This window comes from Stegostoma tigrinum, chromosome 3 (genome assembly GCF_030684315.1).
Source record: "Stegostoma tigrinum isolate sSteTig4 chromosome 3, sSteTig4.hap1, whole genome shotgun sequence".
Taxonomy (NCBI): Eukaryota; Metazoa; Chordata; class Chondrichthyes; order Orectolobiformes; family Stegostomatidae; genus Stegostoma; species Stegostoma tigrinum.
In genome coordinates, this window is record NC_081356.1 from 68,830,133 (window position 1) to 68,852,960 (window position 22,828).

The window sequence follows — 22,828 nt, forward strand, 5'->3', positions numbered from 1 at the left end:
ATGACAAAAAATCGGGAGTGGCAACAAATGCTGGTATTGTTAACCATGCCTACTTTCCATGAAGTATAAAACTGAAGACTTCTAAAACTTGAGCAACACCAAAAAAACTGAAAAAAGTCAAGTCTTTCCAGTGTCAGAAAAAGAGAAGACATGATTTAACATTTCATCCAGTCATTTGAATTTACAGATGTAGCCATTTGCTGGAATGTAACTTGAGAATCAGCACCATCTACATATTGGTTGTCACATACAAAGCAATACTCAAATGTTCAAAAAACATTTCAAGGTTATTGGCTGCTATGGAGCAAAATTTCAAATTTACACAGTTAGTGCTCAGACATATTTATTTTATGAGCAACATCAGAACCATTCTCTAAATTTTGGAATGTATGACAAATGTAGTTAAACCAGATGGTGTATAACTGTTGGAAAAAAAAATTGAAGGCAATATAATGCAAATAATAAAATCTGAAGAGCAACCAATGAATGCAGGTACATAGAGCACTGGAGATTGAAAATGAAGGTTAATTAGACCAGGAGAAAAAAAAAGGAAATCATTTCGCTGTTTCATGGCTCAACTTGCACACAGAACAGAGTATTCTACAGATAAATCTGGGAAGGCCATCATATAAACATTGTAACAACTGAGAGCACAATAAATATGGACTGAGTTGAGGAGGAGAAAATTTGATTTGTCAAAAGAAAATAGAATGAATTGAAATATCAGAAGATGATTTTTTAAAAAACACGTCTACAAACCTACACAGCAGTTTTCCTTTATTTTGATATAGTGGGTAATTCTTCCCTATACACGTTAATACAGAAAAATCAGACGAAAAGGCCATTACCTTGTCATGGAAATTTTTTTCTAGTTCTTCTTTATAGATTTTCACTTGTTCATCATGCTGTTCTCTCAATTCCTGCAGAGCTTTCGCCAGCTTGTGCTCATATTCAACTAAGCGACCTGTATCCACTTCCACCAGACGAGTCTCATGTCGCTTTCTGGTTTCTTTGATTTCCTGGAGTCAAACAAAGAGGAGACAGAGTAGTGACACCAAACAAATAGTGACCCTCATATCTCAGTAACACTTCTTTTCCCAATTTTTGCAATAACATAGATGAAATCTGAAGGGTGTAGTCCAGAGTGTGCATGCACTAGACTAGACTTGCTTTGGGAAAAGTACTTGCATGGAAAGCTACAGCATCGAGACTAGCTGGGTAAGTGGAGTATACTTCCGCATTAAAAGAAATCTGAAGTATCTTCAGAAAAGGGCCGATTAGAATTCCTTCAACACCATTTCATTAGCTTTTCACTTTTGGATCTTATGAATTTGCATGCAGCAGCAGTAGGTAAATTACCCTCCATATCAAAATGGAGTTCTAACTGAACAATTTGTCTTATTCTACTTCAAATAGAAAAGGTCAGAAATAGAAACAGAAGAGGGTTATCTGGCACTTCAAGCTGCACCACTATTCTGACTGATCAGGATAATATCCTGAAGAAAAATCATTTCTCAAGGCAGTGCTGTGGTGAATGCTGCCCCTCCCCAGCTATTGTTTAGCTGGGAAAGGCACTGTCATTGGTTATATTCCGTTGGCACGTCAACACAGGCAGATTCAAGCTCAATGAAGTGAGCCACTCTGCAAGCCCAACCGATAAATCTTCAACTGCACGTGTAATTCTTGTACTAAGAATTACCCACTGTGACAGCCCAGGTTCAGACAGCAACATACCCCAGAACCACTTTAATCTCATCCCCAATTGGCTATTTAAAATTTCATTGTTGCCTTATTCACCACTATTGCACCCATCAAGCATAACTTCAACACTTCCCTTAATTTAATCCAAAGTGCAACTCGTGAAAAAAAATGCAGCTGCTACATCCCGTACAGCAAAGTTTTCTTCTTTTGCTTTGCACCTTTTGTCAACTTACTTACTAGTCCATTGTCCAACATTCTAAATTCAAAATACAAATTCTTATAAAATCATCCCATTCTTTGGAGCCTTGAGAGGGGGGTGGGGGGGGGGGGGCAAGAGAAGATCTGTAGGTGCTGGAATGCATTATTTTCACCTCCAAATCCATTTTAAGCTCACCTCTCTCCTTCCCCCCGCCTCCCTTATATCTGTCATTGTTGTACTGCCCTGATGGCCAGTGTTCATTGTAAAATTATTAAAATTAGTAATAATTGAATGATCTTCAAATCAACTAAAAACTCTACAACTTTATTCCTTGGATTTAAGAAAGCGCTCAAACCCTAAACTCCTGCAATGTGACCACTTGACATTCCAATTTTAGCCTCTCTACTCCATTGTTAAATGTCACTTTTCAGCCACTAAGATAATACACTTAAGATGCCCCTTGTAAATTCCATTCTCTCATTCTCAACTAGGTTTGTGGTCTCGGCCAGTTCAATTTCACTGAGCCTTCACCTTCTCCAAACTAGCACTTGCATTTCAAATTGATAAACTCATGTTTGCTCTTTCAAAACTACCTTTTGCCTACTGCCTGGCTCAATTTTTAAAAAGCCTTTGTACTTTCATTTCACCAGAAGTGTATTAGTTTCAAATCTTGCCACATAAAACTACATAATATATGTAAGCCATCACAGCATATTACAATAACTAAAAACTTTCTTAATCCCTTAAAACATTGAGGCTAGCTTTTGGATGTAGCGAGGGACATCATACATTAATTACAAGCAGCCATTTTTGAAAGTTGACTCCGATAATACAAAAAGTTAAACTAAATCCAACAGAAAAATTAATTTTTGTTCTTAAAGCAAAAAAGCAGTATTTACCATTTGAGTTCCAGCAAGGTGAATACATCAAAGAAAAATTCACCATTAACTTGTCACACTCCCAGAAGAGAAGCAGAGTTGTCTAATGTGCAACTTAATGCTCTAAATCTAGGTAGAGGTTCAGGAAGTGGTTCGGCTGGTATTTTAACTGATGCTGTGGCCTAAACCATTCTCTAAACAAAAACAAAGTCTCTACCACAGTTGGTTCAGAAAGTACATTCGAATCCAAAAATAAGGAAGAAGTCAGGTTGCAATTGCCTACAGCATTTTTTCAGCTCACTCCATAGTTAAGAAAGAAGGGACACTGGATGAAAATACAAAAGTGAATCCAAATTGGTTTCTTCAACAATTCAAAAAAAGCACAAATATTCTCAAAAGAAGCTTCCTCATATTTATATCTCGTAGTTGCCTTGAGTTAGAGGAATGGGAATGGCAACAGCCACATCCACAGTAACATTTTTGACTCAAGACTATTTTCTATGTTACCTCTTGTGAATACAAGTGTTTAACACAAGGCAAGGCATGAATTAACAGTGATTCTGAACTTGCAGTTTGTCATTTGCTACTCTGCAAAAGACAATACTCTACAAAACTGTCCCATCCAGTGTTGTCAGCAAAATAAATGAAAGAACTTCCATTTTTCATTCTCACTGTTAGAAACCCCATGTAAAGTCCTTCCAATAAGCAGACAAGGTGTTTATTATCTAACCACTATTTTATAATTTCTGGACAATGGCTCTAGCCTTCAATGTTTCTTCCTTTGTGATCAGTGTTATCCCAGCTGATTGCAAAACTGGACAACCAAAGACGAGAACAAAACCTGGTTTGAAAGATCACATGCTTAACTTTAGTTAATTAATGTGGTTTTACCACAGAAAACTTTTCACATGACACTGCAGACTGCTCTTCTCAAAAACTGGTGCACATATTCATAGCTATATACAGCAAAACACTAACATTAAGAGAAGGTGCCCAAAGTTCTTTTAATCAGTTTTTCTGCACAGCTAATTTTTTTTTCAAATGAGATGAAGTATCTTTCAATTCCATTCTCTGCACAATGCATTAAAAATGAATTCTGAGACAAATAAATCTCTCAGTGGAATCATTCCAAGTTACTACCTCTTTCTTTGCCCTAAGCTTTTCTTTGGCCAGGTCATGTCTGGATTTCCCCCTCTCTTTGGGGATCAAACATTTTATTTTCTATTGCTCTACTTTTCCTTTCTGCTCTCATTTCCAATTAATCTTACTTTCTCCTCCCTATCCATTGCTCTTTTCATTCTCTCCTTTCAATTCAAAAGTCTTTACAATTCTAAAGCTTTTTCCTCTAACTCAAGGAATACACACCCCACCCTGATTTCCAGCTGAATTGTAGTTTGCAGTAGGATTAACATCTCAATTTCAGATTTCCATCATTTCAATATTAACCATTGAGTATTCACTTGAAGGACCTCATTAAAATGCAAACCTACTTCTATTTCTATCATCAATTAAAACTCATTTTAGCATCTGTGAATTATTTGAAATTGCTGACTGGTAGGTCTTCCATTCCCAAAAAACTCTTAGCAACTCAAAGCCACTCTGAAAGTCTAATTCATGCAATAAATTTCACCACAACACTCCTGGTATGGATGTCTAGGAGCTCCATTTTAGTTTCTTTATAAAAGAAGCACAAATTCCTTAAATTCAATAAATTCCATTTCCATATAAGCCCCAATTCATTTCAATCCCAGCTGATGACACTGCTTGATTATTCGACCCCAAAATGAAAAATGGATCGAGATTTTTTTTGTTAATTAACATGGCTCTTAGTCACCAAAACATATCCACAAGGCTGCAAATAAGTGTAAATAAACTTTCATTACTATCAAAGAAAACAATCAACTGACATGTTACTGGTAAGATCTAAAGCAAACATCACTAGATTTATAGTTGTTTCTCAACACCACTGGTTAAAGATACAAATCCAGAGAACTTATACAATCTCTCAGTTCTGTTTCTACATAACTGACTCCTTCCTTCCAGGTTCTCTCCTAGTGTGGAGGTAATTGGATTATCCTTTTAGAGTCATGAACTCAAATCAGAGACACAGTCTGAACTTTCTCAGTTACAGTAACTTGCAGATTTTTATTCAAACATCCCCAGACAGAAAGTTTCACAAACGAGACACTTTGGTTGGTTAAACACCAAAAGAAAATGAAGAACTGTGGACGCTGGGAATTTGAAACAAAGAAAACACTGCACAAACTCCGCAGGTCTGGCAATATCTGAGGAGACAGAAGCAGAGTTAATGTTTTGAGTCCGGTGACCCTTCAGAGCCATCAATTCTGCGGATTTAAGTGGCTTCCTTGAACTACAAACAATAAAACTTACTTCTGAATTTCTAGACTTCTCAGAACTGAACGCAAAATTTTGGCCTCAAATGTGTTCATTCTGACAAACTCAACAGTATAAGCATGTTTCTCTTCACACCACAGGGTCTGCTGGCGCATGCTTTCTGAGCAATGCTGGATTTAGATCATGGCTCCACAATAACTTGCTGACTTTTTCAAAATAAAGAAACAGACACAGCAGTACTAACATTCACTTGCCTCCTTTTGCAAAACAAGGCTACTTCTAAAAATTATTAGATATTGCACAGATTTCACAAGTGCCTGTGAAAAGAAAGTGGAGTGATTGGTTGCCTGGACAGGTTGATGAAATCACTACAGTTCTGTGTTGCGGAATCTCTCAAAATTAGAAATTAGCACAGACCACTTGATCCACAGGAGACGAATGACAATTACAGCTTTGCTGCCAACTGTAAATGTGAATCCATAAATATTGCATTACATTTAACTGCAAGAATTCTTACCTCTTCATATACATTCTTTCTGAACTCCAATTCCTCCGTGAGGCTCTGACATCGATTCTCAAGATCAACTCTCAAGAGAGTCTCTTCTTCAAGTTGCTTCTTCACAGCAGCCAAGGAAACTTCCAGCTTCAGTAAAGGAAGTAAGTTTAACATATTCAAGAACTCAATTTTAACCATACATATAAAAAGTACACAGCTAATCTGACCAACACAAAAAAAAGCAGCCATTATTTTACAAACATATGGCTACAGAATTTGTTTTGTTGGCAGATCATGCCTTGTAATATCTTTATGATGGCAGGAGTTAGCCGAAACTTATTTATGTAGAAAGCTGTAATTGGCACAGAATGATCTGTTAAAGGAGTCCAAGGCTACTGCATTTTCAAAACAAAAAGAAAGAGAGACAGGAAAACGAGAAAAAGACAAGGCTACAGGAGACAGGAAAGTAAACTGGATTAGTTTGGATTGTACTAGTTAAAAATATGGAAAGGCAAGTTATATCATATAACCTCCTTCTATGCAATAAATTTGTCTGATGGACTTTCTCTGCTTCCAGAACTGCCTTTTAAAACATTTAATTTTTAGAATGTGCTGGAATGGATACAGGGAGATTGCCACATTAGCCCATTAATACACCAAGAAATCCAATACAGAACACAAAGAAGAAAGTTTAGCCAAGGAGCATAAGAAATAGGAACTTGCTACCAGAGGAAGTGGTTGAAGCAAACATGACAGATACATTTAAAGGAAAAAATGCACAAGCATTCGAAGGGAGTTAGGATGATGGGATTTATTTAAAAGAAAAAAAAGAGAAGCCCTAAATGGTGTGCAAATTTTGCAGTGGACTGACTGATCTGTTTCTGTGCAACATATTATGTAGATTTTTTTAAGGACAGAGGAATTTCACATTAAAGTATCTGTCAGCTCACAAGGACACTAGATGTTGCTACCTTTTGATCAGTTTGCATAGGCCAAGTCCATAATCATCTGATGAAATTCTAGGACTACTGATTGGATCATAGTTGCTAAGTATTTATACTGTAACTGTACAAAAGTAAAAATTGCAAGGATGATTGAATTGAAGACTGAATAGCAATTGAAGATTTTTTTTTAAAAAGTGTTCAGAAGTCATTTTCTAATCAGGCCTGTGCATTAAATCAACAGTGGAAATAATCTTTCACTGAATATATATTGCACAATAGCATTGGATCATTTCAGAAAGGATGAAAAAGAGAAGAAACAGTTACTTATAATAGTTCAGGATTATCTTTAAAATAGTAAAAATAGTAAATAGTAATAGAGAAGCAATTACATGATGTCCAATACCTGTACTTCAACCAACTTACGTACCAGGAAAAGTATCTGAAACTACTTTATACTATGTCTAATGCAACAGGCCATGTCTGGTACAGAAATAACCAGAAAAACAAAGTACAAGTGGAGTGATATAATGTATTGTGTGCACTTAGAAACTTTGTCCAAAACGATGAAAGCTGCAAAACTAAAGCACAAATTCATAAAGCAACTGGGAGATAAAGGCAGATCTAAAGGCTTCTTTAAATGACCAAAAAAAATGCAGAGTCCAGAAGCTAAAATGACGAACTGAAAAAGGCATTATAAGTATCATTCATAACACAACAGTCTGCAAGAAAGAAAAGTTCTTATTAACCGAGAGGAGCTAATTCTCCCATTTCTGTCAGTGGGTAAAGACACAGCATATAGATCCAAGAAAAAGCCAAGGCAGGAGAGAAAGAACATCAGGAGCCACAGCAGCCAATTTGGAAGATGTGGCATACTTTTGAGGGGGGAGCACGGAGGGGAAGATGCAATCCACACATAAGGAAAATTGTGACAAACTATACTACAGCGAAAGCAACATTAAAACAGAACATTCATCAGGATGAATTTAAGTGAAGACTTGCTAAACTCCACATTGAACAGGAATAAAGACAGACAGTGTCACTTACAAAAAAAAAAGCAGCTATTGGAGAAAAGGAAGAAAAAAAAAGTAATTCTCCAAACAAGAATTGATGGAAATTAAAATTGCAGTCTGTGAGAGTTCTAAGAATTTTCCAGTTAACAGTCATAGTCACCATGCTACCTTTGAAAGTCGAGCCTGCAAATCCTCAACTTCTTCCTCAAGGGCATTCTTTCCTCCCAGTGCAGTTGCAAGGCTAGCCTCCTTGGAATGAAGCACAGTTTCCAGGTCTTTGATGTGAAGTTGGGCCCCATGAAGATCAGATTCCTTCTTGGTGAAGCTGTTGCAAGACCAGAGAGAGAGATTCAAGTTTAAAATTTTCTGCCGCCTCAATAACAAGTTGGATTATGCTCAATTACTGGAGAAACAGTTGAGTACTGACTGCAATACAGCTCAGTGAAATCATGGTGAAGTCAGCTGTTAATACGGTATCACTTTTGTTTCTTGAGACAGAGGGTTAATCAACAATAGAAATTTTAACAATTCAAAAATGTTTGTGCCTAGACTAGCATTAACACAACCAAAATTCCACATGCCTCAAATTTTACTGTACATTTTAAATTTAACTACATCTTCTACTTCACAAAAATATCAAAACTTCACATTAGAAAATTTATGCAAAATTTCAGCAAAAAGGAACATATCATATCTAAATGCTTTGATTCAAAGGGATATTTCCAAACAGGAGAATAAGGAGAAAAAATGAGAAGTGAAGATCATTATCATGTCAGGGAAATTAAAAGGAACTTGAGCATGAAGCCCACATCCTTTTTAGTTCACTATTTAGTACAAACTTAGCAAATAAGAGTCATTATGCATAACCAGTCTTTTGATTCTGCAGGTCAGGTATGCTCACTGGTTTCCTCCAGCATTTCAAAGAAAGAAGGGTGACATGATTGTAGTAAAAACACGCTGAACAACTGTGACAAGGTGGACTTAGTAGGAATTGCAGATGCTGGAAAATCTGAGATAACAAGGTGTGGAGCTGGGTGAACACAGCAGGCCAGGCAGCAGAGAAGCTGGAAGGCTGATGTTTCAGGCTTAGACCCTTCTTCCGAAATTCACAAAGGTGGACTCCATTTTCCTAGCCCCTGGAGGATGTGGGCAAGGGTGAGTCAGTTGGGATAATATGGTGTGCTTGGAAAAGTGAGGTTCTTAATAGCATGAGAAAATACATCTACTTATGCTTCAAATTTTGAATGGTAATGCAAAAATCTCATGAGTGAACAGTGTGCTACTCGTACTTGATCTCAATTCATGGAGCAATTTCCTAACCTTCCATATATTGGACAGAAATTGGATGGCAATAATTCTTAACAAAATCAGAGCTGGTACCTGACAGTTCCATCTCAATGTTTGCTTCTCTGTTTTAGTATACCCATGGCAGTGACTGCTTCCACAGCCTGTCCGAAAGGGGGCATCAGATACAGACCATCAATGCAGTTACATGAGACCTCTCAAACTCACTTAAAATACTTTGGGGCCTACTGGCGCCTTTCAGTCTCCTTGAGAGTTAATAGATACATTAACATGAAATTCTTCTGTATTAAAAATATCTATAGAACATACTGCACAGAAACGATTCAGTCCATTATATTTATGATCTATTTGAATCTTCTCCTGTTTTTTCCTTAATAAATCTCATTATAATTCCTTCAATTGCTTGTACAGCTCCTCCTTAAAACGTACCCATCCTGTTCACTTCAGCTGTTCCCTGCAGTAACAAGTTCCCATTTCTTACATTCCTTGGCTGGGCTTTCTTCTCTATTGGATTTCTAGGTGCTTCACTTGTATTAATGGGCTGTAGGGACATTTCCCCTTATATCTGTGCGAGCAAAGTCTTAAAATTAAATTTCAAAAAAGGAAGTTATGAAAGCAGAGAAAGTCGATTACTATTTCAAATGACAAGTTTAGAAAGTGTAAATCTACAAAAATAAAGGAAGTAGGTGTTTTTCCTCACTGAGCAAACATGCAAAGTATTTAGGAAGGCTAATGGAACATTAGGCTTTATTGCACGAGTAAATCAAACTCAGAAACAGTGAAAAGATAATGGGAACTGCAGATGCTGGAGAATTCCAAGATAATAAAATGTGAGGCTGGATGAACACAGCAGGCCAAGCAGCATCTCAGGAGCACAAAAGCTGACGTTTCGGGCCCAGACCCTTCATCAGAGAGGGGAATGGGGAGAGGGAACTGGAATAAATAGGGAGAGAGGGGGAGGCGGACCGAAGATGGAGAGTAAAGAAGATAGGTGGAGAGAGTATAGGTGGGGAGGTAGGGAGGGGATAGGTCAGTCCAGGGAAGACGGACAGGTCAAGGAGGTGGAATGAGGTTAGTAGGTAGATGGGGATGCGGCTTGGGGTGGGAGGAAGGGATAGGTGAGAGGAAGAACCGGTTAGGGAGGCAGAGACAGGTTGGACTGGTTTTGGGATGCAGTGGGGTGGGGGGGGGGGGGGGGGGGGGGGGAGAGAGAGCTGGGCTGGTTGTGTGGTGCAGTAGGGGGAGGGGACGAACTGGTCTGGTTTAGGGATGCAGTAGGGCAAGGGGAGATTTTGAAACTGGGTGATGTCCACATTGATACCATTAGGCTGCAGGGTTCCCAGGCGGAATATGAGTTGCTGTTCCTGCAACCTTCGGGTGGCATCATTCCAATTCCCTGGCCCCCAACACCTCATATTCACCATGGACGTCCAGTCCCTATACACCTGCATTCCGCATGCAGATGGCCTCAAGGCCCTCCGCTTCTTCCTGTCCCGCAGGCCCGACCAGTCCCCCTCCACCGACACTCTCATCCGCCTAGCTGAACTCGTCCTCACCCTCAACAACTTCTCTTTTGATTCCTCCCACTTCCACCAGACTAAGGGGGTGGCCAGGGGCACCCGCATGGGCCCCAGCTATGCCTGCCTCTTTGTAGGTTACGTGGAACAGTCCCTCTTCCGCACCTACACAGGCCCCAAACCCCACCTCTTCCTCCGGTACATTGATGACTGTATCGGCGCCGCCTCTTGCTCCCCAGAGGAGCTCGAACAGTTCATCCACTTCACCAACATCTGCCACCCCAACCTTCAGTTCACCTGGGCCATCTCCAGCATATCCCTCACCTTCCTGGACCTCTCAGTCTCCATCTCAGGCAACCAGCTTGTAACTGATGTCCATTTCAAGCCCACAGACTCCCACAGCTACCTAGAATACACCTCCTCCCACCCACCCTCCTGCAAAAATTCCATCCCCTATTCCCAATTCCTCCGCCTCCGCCGCATCTGCTCCCACGATAAGACATTCCACTCCCGCACATCCCAGATGTCCAAGTTCTTTAAGGACCGCAACTTTCCCCCCACAGTGATCGAGAATGCCCTTGACCGCGTCTCCCGTATTTCCCGCAACACATCCCTCACACCCCGCCCCCGCCACAACCGCCCTAAGAGGATCCCCCTCGTTCTCACACACCACCCTACCAACCTCCGGATACAACGCATCATCCTCCAACACTTCCGCCATTTACAATCCGACCCCACCACCCAAGACATTTTTCCATCCCCACTCCTGTCTGCTTTCCGGAGAGACCATTCTCTCCGTGACTCCCTTGTTCACTCCACACTGCCCTCCAACCCCACCACACCCGGCACCTTCCCCTGCAACCACAGGAAATGCTACACTTGCCCCCACACCTCCTCCCTCACCCCTATCCCAGGCCCCAAGATGACATTCCATATTGGCAGATGTGCAGGTGAACCTCTGCTTAATGTGGTATACTGCATCCATTGTACCCGGTGCGGCTTCCTCTACATTGGGGAAACCAAGCGGAGGCTCGGAGACCGCTTTGCAGAACACCTCCGCTCAGTTCGCAACAAACAACTGCACCTCCCAGTCGCAAACCATTTCCACTCCCCCTCCCATTCTCTAGATGACATATCCATCATGGGCCTCCTGCACTGCCACAATGATGCCACCCGAAGGTTGCAGGAACAGCAACTCATATTCCGCCTGGGAACCCTGCAGCCTAATGGTATCAATGTGGACTTCACCAGTTTCAAAATCTCCCCTTCCCCAACTGCATCCCTAAACCAGCCCAGTTCGTCCCCTCCCCCTATTGCACCACACAACCAGCCCAGCTCTTCCCCCCCACCCACTGCATCCCAAAACCAGTCCAACCTGTCTCTGCCTCCCTAACCGGTTCTTCCTCTCACCTATCCCTTCCTCCCACCCCAAGCCGCATCCCCATCTACCTACTAACCTCATTCCACCTCCTTGACCTGTCCGTCTTCCCTGGACTGACCTATCCCCTCCCTACCTCCCCACCTATACTCTCTCCACCTATCTTCTTTATTCTCGATCTTCGGTCCGCCTCCCCCTCTCTCCCTATTTATTCCAGTTCCCTCTCCCCATCCCCCTCTCTGATGAAGGGTCTAGGCCCGAAACGTCAGCTTTTGTGCTCCTGAGATGCTGCTTGGCCTGCTGTGTTCATCCAGCCTCACATTTTATTATCTCAGAAATAGTGAAGCCCTGCTTTAACTTTACAGGAGCTTGGTTAGACAGTGCCTGGAGTATTGTGCATTTCTAGGCATTATTTCCTGTTGGGTGGCAAGGCGAGGAATATGAAGGTTCTGTTGAGAAAGACTCAGTAATTTGCTATAGTATACACTACACGTTGCTGTCACAGCTTCAGTCTGGTCTTTTTGCACTGGGAAGCTGGGCTTTCACCACTGAGCGTAGTGATATGAACCTACAAGTTGAGAAGTAGACCATGTGGCCTCTTGACACTGCACTGCCACTCAATATAATTGATCCATGTTTCTATCTACCTTCAATTTCTGTGCCTAACAAAAATCTACCCAACTCTGCCTTAAAAATGGTTCAAGCACCCAGCTTCTACTGCATTTTGAGTCAAAGCTGAACAATGTTCAAAATATTTCAACTTAACTGTCCTTAAAGAATTAGGCAAACCCTAACTTTTAAACAATGGTCCTAATGCTGGATTTGCCCAGTGGGCTGAACTTGACCGAAAATTTGGGTAAATATCAATCCGGGGAACTTTCATGGAGAATTACTCTCTGAGCTGCAGCAAGTTCCCTCTTGACTCTCCGCAGTTTGCCTCATTTGTGTTAAGCACCATACTACCATGGTACCCCGCTGGCACAGTGGGAAGTATTCACAATTGTCAGGTTCTCCCTGGATTCTGGAAGCCAGGACCACTTTAAAAATGCAGATGCCCTTCACAGTTCCTGAAAGCAACAAATTGCTCCAAAGATGGCAGAGAAAGGAAATTTTGCTTCTTGGGCAGGTGGATGCATTGATGGATAAGAGTGTCACTTTTTCCTCGGGAAAGGAATCTACAATTATAATTTTTCAAAAAAAAAGCTATGGGAGGCATATTTAGAAACCGAGAAAAAAATATTGCATTTTAAAATCACCTTAAGAATGCAAAATTCAGAATTAACTACAAAGCGGTTGAGATTTATGGCATTTGAATTATACATTGTGACAGAAATGTTTAGCATAGAAGGCAGCCATTGTCCACTTGCATTGCATGCACACTAATTCTTCTAATGAGCATTACCCACTGCCAATCTCCTGCTTTTACCCATATTCTTGCACACAATTTCCAAATAACAGTCCTATGCTCTCTTAAGTGCCTTAATTGAACCTGCCTCTACCAAACTCCCAGGCAGTGAACTTTCATACCCACTATGAGGAAATTGTTCTTTTTAATCCCACCCACCCCCCAGAGCATTCGCTGATTTTAAAATGGTTTGAAAAGAAATGTGCCCTCATTCTCAGTCCTTTTACATGTATGATCAGTTTCTCACTATTCGCTCTATTCAGTTGCTTATAGTTTCGAAAAACCATCACCTAGCCACCTTCTCGCCAATCTATACGTAGAGGAATTCACATATCACAGGAACCATCCTCGCACATTCCTTGTGTTGTCTCCAAGGTGAGCATACTTCCTGTAAGGTGGTGCTCAGAACTTTAAAAAAACTCTAGCTAAGGTCTAATAGAAGTTTCACAACATCACCTCATTACTCTTGTATCCTATGTCCATTTTAATAAAGCTGAGGGTGATATATTATTAATTACTATCTCCACCTGATAAAAACTGAAAGAACTGCAGATGCTGTAAATCAGTAACAAAAGCAGAAGATGCTGGAAAAACTCAGCAGGTCGGCAGCATCTGTGAAGGAAAAACAAATCAGAATTAATGTCTGGTGTCCCTTCCTCGGAACTCTGTCACTGGATCCAAAATGTTAACTGAATTTTTTCTCTTCAGAGGTGCTGCCAGACATGCTGAGCTTTTCCAGCAACGTCTGATTTTGTTACCATCTCCACCTGTTCTACCAGCTTCAACAGGCTGTGCACATAAAACACACACAGATACATTTCATCTTGCACCCGCTTTTAAAAAAATTGTCTCCCCATTTTATATTTCTTTCAACATTCTACCAAAAATACCTCACCTCAGACCTCCGTATATTGAACCACATCTGCTATCCATCGACGTGCTTGTGTCTTTTTGGAGTTTAACATGGTCTTCCTCCCAGTTTACCATCCTAATTTTCTACACACATGCACACTTTGAAACTGCTTCCTGAGCACCGAGGTCTAGATCATACACATGCATCTTTTACAAAAAAAAAATGTGGAAACTAATGCTGACTTGATGAAACTCCACTACATAGCTTCCACCAGCTTAAAAAATATCCATTGACCATTACTAGGTTTTCTGCTACTTAGCCAAACTTTGTATTCAGACTGCACACTGTCCCTTTTATTGCAAGGACTAGAAGCTTCAAGTCTGTATCAACCATGTTCTGCAAGTGCGTGTATGTCACATTGATAACAATATTCTTATAACTTGTTCCCTCAAAACCCATTACATCTTCCAAAAACTCCAACACATTAATCAGCATGATCTACCTTTCAGAAATCCATGCTGACCCTTCCTAAACAACCAATCCACTTTTCTATCTCCACGTGGGTATTAATTCCAGATATAATTATTTCTAGGAACCTCCCCAGCACTAACAATAAACTGACTGCTCTGCAATTGCTGGGTTTGTTCTGCAGGTTTTCTTGACCATTGGCAGTAATGCCAGCCTCTTATTGCAGTCTATCCCACCCAATGCCATTCCCACCCAATGCCATTCCCACCCTATTAAAGTCAGGTCCCTGCCAATTGACTTTTCTCGCTCTGGACTGACTAGTGCAATTACAATACAATTGATCACTATCTCCTAAATATCTCCTCAGTGAGGCTTGATCCACTTGGCCCACTTCTTCAAGGAGGAGGTCCACAAGTGCATAATTTCTTGCTGGACAGGATATATTGCAGCAGAAAACTGTCCAGGACATTAATTCAGGAATATCTGCCCCTTCCTAATCCTTACACTGCCAGTGTCCTAGACCGGATTTGGGTATTGGAAGCTTACCATTACAATGGCACTGTATTGTTGACACCTCTGTAATTTCCTGGCACATTTGCTCCTCTACATCCTTTCCACCACAAAAAGTGTACGGACTACATCTAACAATGTAAATGTATACCTTTTGTTCCTTAGCTATAGCCAAATTGATCCCATCCTTGAAGCCAAGGCACCTCTTTCTCCAGCTGTGCCATATTCTCCTTACAAACTGTCAATCCTCCTCCTCACCTTCCTTTACTTTTTTTTCGGAACACATTTTACAGGAATATTCAATACCCAACCTTGGTCAACAGTCAAATGAATACATGCTGCTGCTGAGAAGTAAATAAAACAACAGAAATGCTTTTCCTCAAGTCAAGAATCATGTTTTAGGAATTTAAGGAATTCAGCAAAAAGGGAGAAAGTAGGTAGTATCAGAGTAGATTAGTACATTAATCTTTAATCTTTGGCATTCTAATTCAGGACTGAATGGGTGATGTCTCCATTCATGATGGCCAGAATTTTTTTAAAACATAGAAATGGAGCACATTAGCCCAGATCCAGCGAGAATGATGGGTTACTGCACAAAATGGCCTACAGTTTAAGGTTAATCATCCAAAAATAACACAGTATATTCCTTTTTAAGATAGATGTGTAATTAAAGTGAAATACGGACTATGATTTGTATTGTTCCATGTGATCAAAAAATATTTCAAGAGTTTATCTTTCAAAAGCTAGTTTGCATTCAAGTGCTCAGTTGATAGTTTTGTTTTTAGTATTACGTGCTTGAGCAATTTCAATAAACTATACTACCGAAGTCAGTCACTGAATGTTGCTCAACAGTCTATGCATCTGTTCCGTAACAGCCTTGCAACAGCCCTGCTTACTACAAAGCAATTTCTAATTCCCACTCCTAGAACTCAGGTCAAACATATGCATTTACAGAACATTATAGTTGTAAAATAGGCTCTAAGGCACCTTATTTAATTTGATAGTTATGCATAAAAAGTTGTGACGGCTGACCAAAATACAAAAGGAATACATTAGGAGGAGAGTGGAACAGCCAAAGGTTTGGGAGAGGAGTCCACAATTTGGGATCGTGCAGCTTAAAAGCACAATTAACGGTGAACCAAATATTTTAAAAACTCAGGCATGAACAAGAACAGCAAAGAAAAGCTACAAAAGGGAGTGCATTCAAATTTTTCTGACCTGAGAATTCAGTAATCATTTACATCTGACATGATCATTTTTGCTCCACAATTAATTGGTATTGCTAAGTCTGAATCATCAGTTAATGTCACTAATCCACTTCCTTTTAATGTGAAGTATTTTTCATTTACTCATACTCTATTTTAAATAATCAGTCACTAACTTGTTCATTTTATTCAGACAGAATTTTTCTGCAAGCACTGTTTTCTTTAGCTAATTCTGTACTCTTATTCAGGTTTTACTTTGGAAGGCTACTATGCAGTGTTCCTGGAATGCACACAAAAAAAAACTTCCAGCAAATTTGCTTATACACCATCTGGTTCACCAATGCCAGTTACGGAAGAAATCTGCCACCTAATCCAGTCAGATTGAATGTGAATTTAGACCCACAGCACATAGCTGCTCTCCGAAATGGTCTAACAATCCACGTGGGATAAATATAGTCAAACATAAACCACATTGAAAAGGAAGTTTCCACTTCAATTGCAGCTTTTTTGCAATGCAAACTTCAATGTTTTAGAATTTTAGGATAGATGTTCCATTTCCCCGTCACCGCCATTGTTGGGGATAATAGGAAGCATTCTTCAATTCCTGTGAATAATTGCATACAGTAATCATTTAAGTGACAAACAATTCATTTTCATCATTAGAGCTTTTCAAAATGTTTGACTTGGCACAAAGAAAAATTCTGCAAACCAGTTCTCTTCCTACTGCCTCTCTCTTCCTGGATCAAAACCCAACCATCTGAACATTACAGATAAGGTGTAGAGCTGTATGAACACTGCAGACCAAGCAGCATCAGAAGAGCGGGAAAGCTGACGTTTCGGGCCTAGACCCTTCTTCAGAAGAATATCTCAGATTCTCCAGCATCTGAAGTTCCTGCTATCACTAAACATTACACATTAATTTCGGTTTTTGTCTGTTGTATTGAATAGGTTGTGTTTTGATTTCATGCCTATCTTCAAACTAAAATATTGTTCCTACAGCACCGATTTAATGCTGAACTACTGTCCTTATTTTTTTGCACCAGACTGCTCCCGTACCCCTATCGGTTCCTTGCCTCAGAGCAAGTTTAGCAGGACTGTCAAATAGTGGCTCTAATTTATCTCAAAAATGCACTGTTGTGTATTTACTCACAGTACAGTGGTTTCTATACCACAAGTTCAAAATAAACGCAACCAGTAAAACTACTTTAGCATTACCTAAGCAAACAGACTCAAGCTGGAAACACATGTCCAGAGTATTGGGATGTTAACTGACCTGCAACGTTGGCAGTTTATCTTTAATCGCCTGTGTGATTTTTGATGTTTTGTACCAGTCAAGTTTGTGTCCCTTGTTGTCCATGTGTAGTGAGGCAAGTGAAGGCTGAAAACAGAATCCTATCTTCACTTGTCTCGCTACAGGCAGACATCAAGGGACATGAATTTGACTGGGACAACACATCGAAAAGCACACAAGCCAAACAAACAGAGACACGCCAGGAAATACCTGGAGGCCTGGTATTCAAACCGGAACTCCCAAATCAACAAACCACTAAGAAACAAAGCTGGAAATAATACCGACCACCCCAGCAAACTGAGGCGCATAAATAACAAGCAGGATAGCACGCCAACTCTGCACCGGAGGTGCACTGACGATCTTGTCATCTAGCAGGTTGACAAAACATTTGCAACCAAACCCACTGACTCAGCAAGCTGTCTACAACCTCATCCGCAACCCAAGCTATAAATCTTCGAATTGTTTTTTGAGAGGGATTTTTTTTGTCCCAGTCTTCTCCCATAACCCTATAAGTTCCTTCTCAGCACAGCTGAAAGCTTGCAGCCCTGGGAGTCCCCTACCATTCGTCTCTGGATTCCACTGAGCCTCATGTTTTGTCCTTAAATCAAGGAAAATGTGTGTAATGAAACCCATCAACCATTTTCTGTGCTCCCTTCAATAAATGTATTAGTAGTCTTCTATATTGAGCACTATTTTGCATCGAGGGTAATGAGGACAGAACAAAGTACTTAGATGGTCAACTTCTGGTATCCATCACAAAAGTTACTCTCACCACTACAGCGATCTGTCCTAATTGGGATAACGACTGCTTGGTGGCAGGGGCACTAAAAAGTTGGAGATGTGACACAGCTACATCCATACTAGTGAGAATGACCATTGCTCAAACCTGAGACAAAAGGTGTTGAGCTAGATGAACACAGCAGGTCAAATAGCATCAGAAGAGCAGGCAAGCTGACGTTTCGGGCCTATGCCCTGCTTTACCTCTGATGCTGTTGGATGGCTGTGCTCATCCAGCTCTACACCTTGTCGTCTCAGATTCTACAGCATCTGCAGTTCCTACTATCTCATTGCACAAACTTGTCTAGTTCAGATTTAAAAGATAAATGGCCAACTTTGCAGGTTAGTTAACATTCCAATACTCTGGACTTGTTTCCAACTTAAGTCTGTTTGTTTAAGTAACGTTCAAGTAGTTTTACTGGTTGCATTTATTTTGAATTTGTGGTACAGAAACTGTACTGTGAGTAACTGCACAACTGTACATTTTTGAGAAATATTTGAGCTACTACTTGACAGTCCTGTTAAACTTGCTCTGAGGCAACAAACTGATAGGGGTATGGGACAAGACTGGAGAAAAAAAAACAAAAATCCCACAGAAAAAGGACACAGTAGTTCAACATCAAATCAGTGCCATAGAAACTATTTTAGTTTGAAGATAGGCATGAAATCAAAATACAGCCTGTTCAATACATTAAAAAAAACTAAGAAACAAAAAGAAACTTGTGTAATGTTCAGCAGTTGGGTTTTGATCCAGGGCAAGCTAGGCAGTATGGTGAGAGTTAGTGGTCAACATCCAGTTGACTAAAGATCTGTTTTACAAAAACCCACCAAGTGTATTTAACCATCACTCCTGAACAATGAATGGCATTATCATCAGTAAATCCATCACCATCAATATCTTGGAGCTTACCATTGACCAGAAACTGAACTAGACTAGCCACACAAATACTGTGGCTGACCAGCTCTTGCAGTGGTTTGAAATTGTGTAGCAATTAACTGACGTCCTGAATGCCCAAAGCCCGTCCACCATGTACAAAGGCACAAGTTATAAGGAATATTCCCCACCTGCCTCGAGGAGTACAGCTCCAACAACTCTCAAGAAGCTCAAATGTTATCCAGAACAAAGCAGGCCACTTGATATGCACCATTCACTCTTTCCACCTTCATGTATGGTGGCAGTATGTACCTTCTACAAGAAATATTGGAAAAATTCACCAAGGTTCCTTAGGTAGCATTTACCAAACCCATGACCACTAATCCAGAAGAAAAAGTGCAGCAGATATTTGGGAACATCACCTGCAAGTTCCCATCTAAGCCACTCACAGTCCAGACGTGAAAATATATTTTACTTCAGTTAGTGTTACTGGGTCAAAATCCTGGAACTCCCTCCCTAATAGCATTGTGAGTCTACATATGGAAAATGGATTACTGCAGATTACCTTCTCCAGGGCCACAAATGCTGGCCCATCCCATGAATGGATTAATAAAAAACACACCTAAAGCATGCGAGATGATGCAATAAACTAGAGAGGGACTACTCAAAAGACACCAGTCCGAAGACAGGTTGATTATATCTGCATGTGGCTGTGTATTTCTGAGCAGGGACCCCAAGAAGCAAAAGAAGGCTCAGTATTTTGAAGAATACAAATGTTATGGAGATTAACGTAAGTGATCATTTGTGAATCAGTAGTATGAAAGGTAGAATTTCCATTAGGATCCATGCAGAATAAGTTAAGGAATATACACATATACAAAATATCTGACTTTCACACGAGATGAACATTGAAAAAAAAATCAAAGCATAGAATGTTTCAGAGATAGTAGGAACTGCAGATGCTGGAGAATATGAGATAACAAGGTGTAGAGGTTTCGGGTCTAGACCTTTCTTGTTCTTCATTTTCTGAAAAGAGTCTAGGCCCAAAACGTCAGCTTTCCGGCTCCTCTGATGCTGCTTGGCCTGCAGTGTTCATCCAGCTCTGCACCTTGTTATCAAAGTATAGAATGTGTTCACATACTCAGAGTAATCAGAGACATTAAAATTATCCAGTGCCTACAGCACCAGGCATGTGCTGATTGATCAAATATTCAGGATAACAACCAAGGAGATCCAAATAATCAATGCAAAAACATTCACAAAGTAATAAAAACCCAATGCAGAGGATATACTGTTATACTTTATTTACAGCACAAACCACAAATAACAATACAACCTTGCCGCAAATAAAACTAACTAGCAGACATCTTCGGTCCGCCTCCCCCTCTCTCCCTATTTATTCCAGTTCCCTCCCCCCATCCCCCTCTCTGAAGGGTCTAGGCCCGAAACGTCAGCTTTTGTGCTCCTGAGATGCTGCTTGGCCTGCTGTGTTTATCCAGCCTCACATTTTATTATCTTGGAATCTCCAGCATCTGCAGTTCCCATTATCTCTGATACTATTTTAACCTCACTGCGAAGCCTCTTCCAGGGATGCCTAACCTGAAGAAGTTACCCTCCTCCCTCCGGACCAACCTCAGGGAATCTCTCTCCCATTGCAACTCTCTTGTAATCTCTTACACTCTCTCCACCTATCTTCTTTACTCTCCATCTTCGGTCCGCCTCCCCCTCTCTCCCTATTTATTCCAGTTCCCTCCCCCCATCCCCCTCTCTGATGAAGGGTCTAGGCCCGAAACGTCAGCTTTTGTGCTCCTGAGATGCTGCTTGGCCTGCTGTGTTCATCCAGCCTCACATTTTATTATCTTGGAATCTCCAGCATCTGCAGTTCCCATTATCTCTAACTAGCAGACAGCTTTCTCACCTGCTTCCTTAGGTGACTAATTCGTTGTCACAGTGTTTGACAAGTAACGGACTTGAAATTGAATCAACTGTTGATATTTCATGTGGCCATTCAATTAAACGCTTTATACTGACGTAAATAAATTTTTAAAACTATAATAAATCAGGCAGAATAAACCCCGCAGTATGAGGTAGCTAAATTTTGCCAGTTTAAATCAATGATGCCAGTTCAAATAGTTTGCTGTACTATATATCAGCATATCTTATTTCAAACATCTGAATTCAGAATGAAAATGAAGTTATTGACTATCCAATGCATGTATCCAACATATTCAGATTTCAATACATACAAAATGAGGAGAACTGAAGTTCTTTGGAGCTTGCAGGAATATATGTTAACTTGTTTTAAACAGGCCTGAATATAATCTGACTGTTCGAAACAGTCAGCATTCCATGCATGTCAATGCGTATTCAAACATGCTTTCATCTTAGTCTAGGAACATACACATTGTAAAGGGAAAAAAAGTCAAAACCAACAGGACATTGAAATTCTAAAATTAAATCAATGTTCATATATGTGGAAAATACTGTGTTTATGAAGTCGTCAATCTTTGACCATTGCAAAATTCTGCACAATGAAACAACTTGTAGACTAAGAAACCCAAGGTAATCAAAAACAGTTGAGCTGAATTTACAAGATTGAACTTTCACACACTGCTGCCAGCACTAGTATGATTTGCTGTATTAAAAAAAATTACTGTGCCTAAGCAAGTTAATACAGACCTTAAACAGTGAAACTATGATGACAGCAGCCTTTGTGCAGCAATGATACATATTAACTGGTAATTGGTAAAAATGCTGATTGAAGGAACAGCAGGAAAATTTTCAGATGGGAATTGGTGACCAACCTATCAAAACATCTGCCAGGATGCATGATGTGTGTTCATAGATAACTCAGCAGGTCAATCTTCAGGCCACAAGTTTTGCTCATGAACATCCAAAACTTTTTGGAGTAGGTCACTCTACTCGAGAGCCTGGCCCACCATTCAGTAAGATAATGTAGATCTGATTACTCCACATTTCAGTCACTCCAGGTAACTTTTCACACCCCTGCTCAACAAGGTGGTATATAATTCTGCCTTTAAAAAAATTCAAAAGCTCTGCTTCCACTGTCTTTCAAGGAACAGAACTCCAAAGAATCTCCTGGAGGAAAAAAATATTCTTATCTGTTTCAAATAGGTAATCCCTTATTTTTAAACAGGGGCCTAGATTCTCTCAAGGAGAAACATCCTTTTCACATTGAAACACAAGATGAATCAAGCCTCTAAACTCTATAAGTTGCAAACCTAGCACATCCCACTGTTCTTCAGAAGGTGGCATCAATGTAGTGAATGCAATGAAAAGGGCCATCAGCTGTGCTATCAAGCAGTATCAGCTTAGCAACAATCTGTTCACTGATACCCAGTTTGGGTCCGCCAAGGCCACTTCGCCTGGTCCAAATAGAGAACAGCAGAACTAAAAGTAGTGAGATGAGGCCAAACGAGATAAGGTGAGGTTAGCATGACAGCCTTTGATACCAGAGCAACATTTGACCAAGTGTGGCATCAAGGAGCCTAGCAAACCAGAAACCGACAGGAATCAGAGGATTAACTCTCCAGTTGTTCAAGTCATAACCAGTTTCCTATGTGGCAGATATGACTGTTAAACATTCAGTCATCTCAGCTCCAGGGCATTCCTGCAGGAGTTCTCCAGGTTTGTGTGCTAGG

At 40.4% G+C, this 22,828-nt stretch overlaps 1 protein-coding gene across 2 annotated transcripts in view; it reads right to left on the bottom strand.

Moving 5' to 3' along the window:
- Positions 1 to 22,828, bottom strand: part of lmnb1 (lamin B1) — a 60,880-nt gene that overhangs the window by 21,475 nt on the left and 16,577 nt on the right. For both annotated transcript variants that reach the window (XM_059644662.1, XM_048528135.2), the window contains exons 2-4: positions 7,752 to 7,908; positions 5,651 to 5,776; positions 849 to 1,019 (exon numbers count right to left, since the gene is read on the bottom strand). In XM_059644662.1, the coding sequence (XP_059500645.1) occupies positions 849 to 1,019; positions 5,651 to 5,776; positions 7,752 to 7,908 (454 nt within the window). The remainder of the gene's footprint in view (positions 1 to 848; positions 1,020 to 5,650; positions 5,777 to 7,751; positions 7,909 to 22,828) is intronic.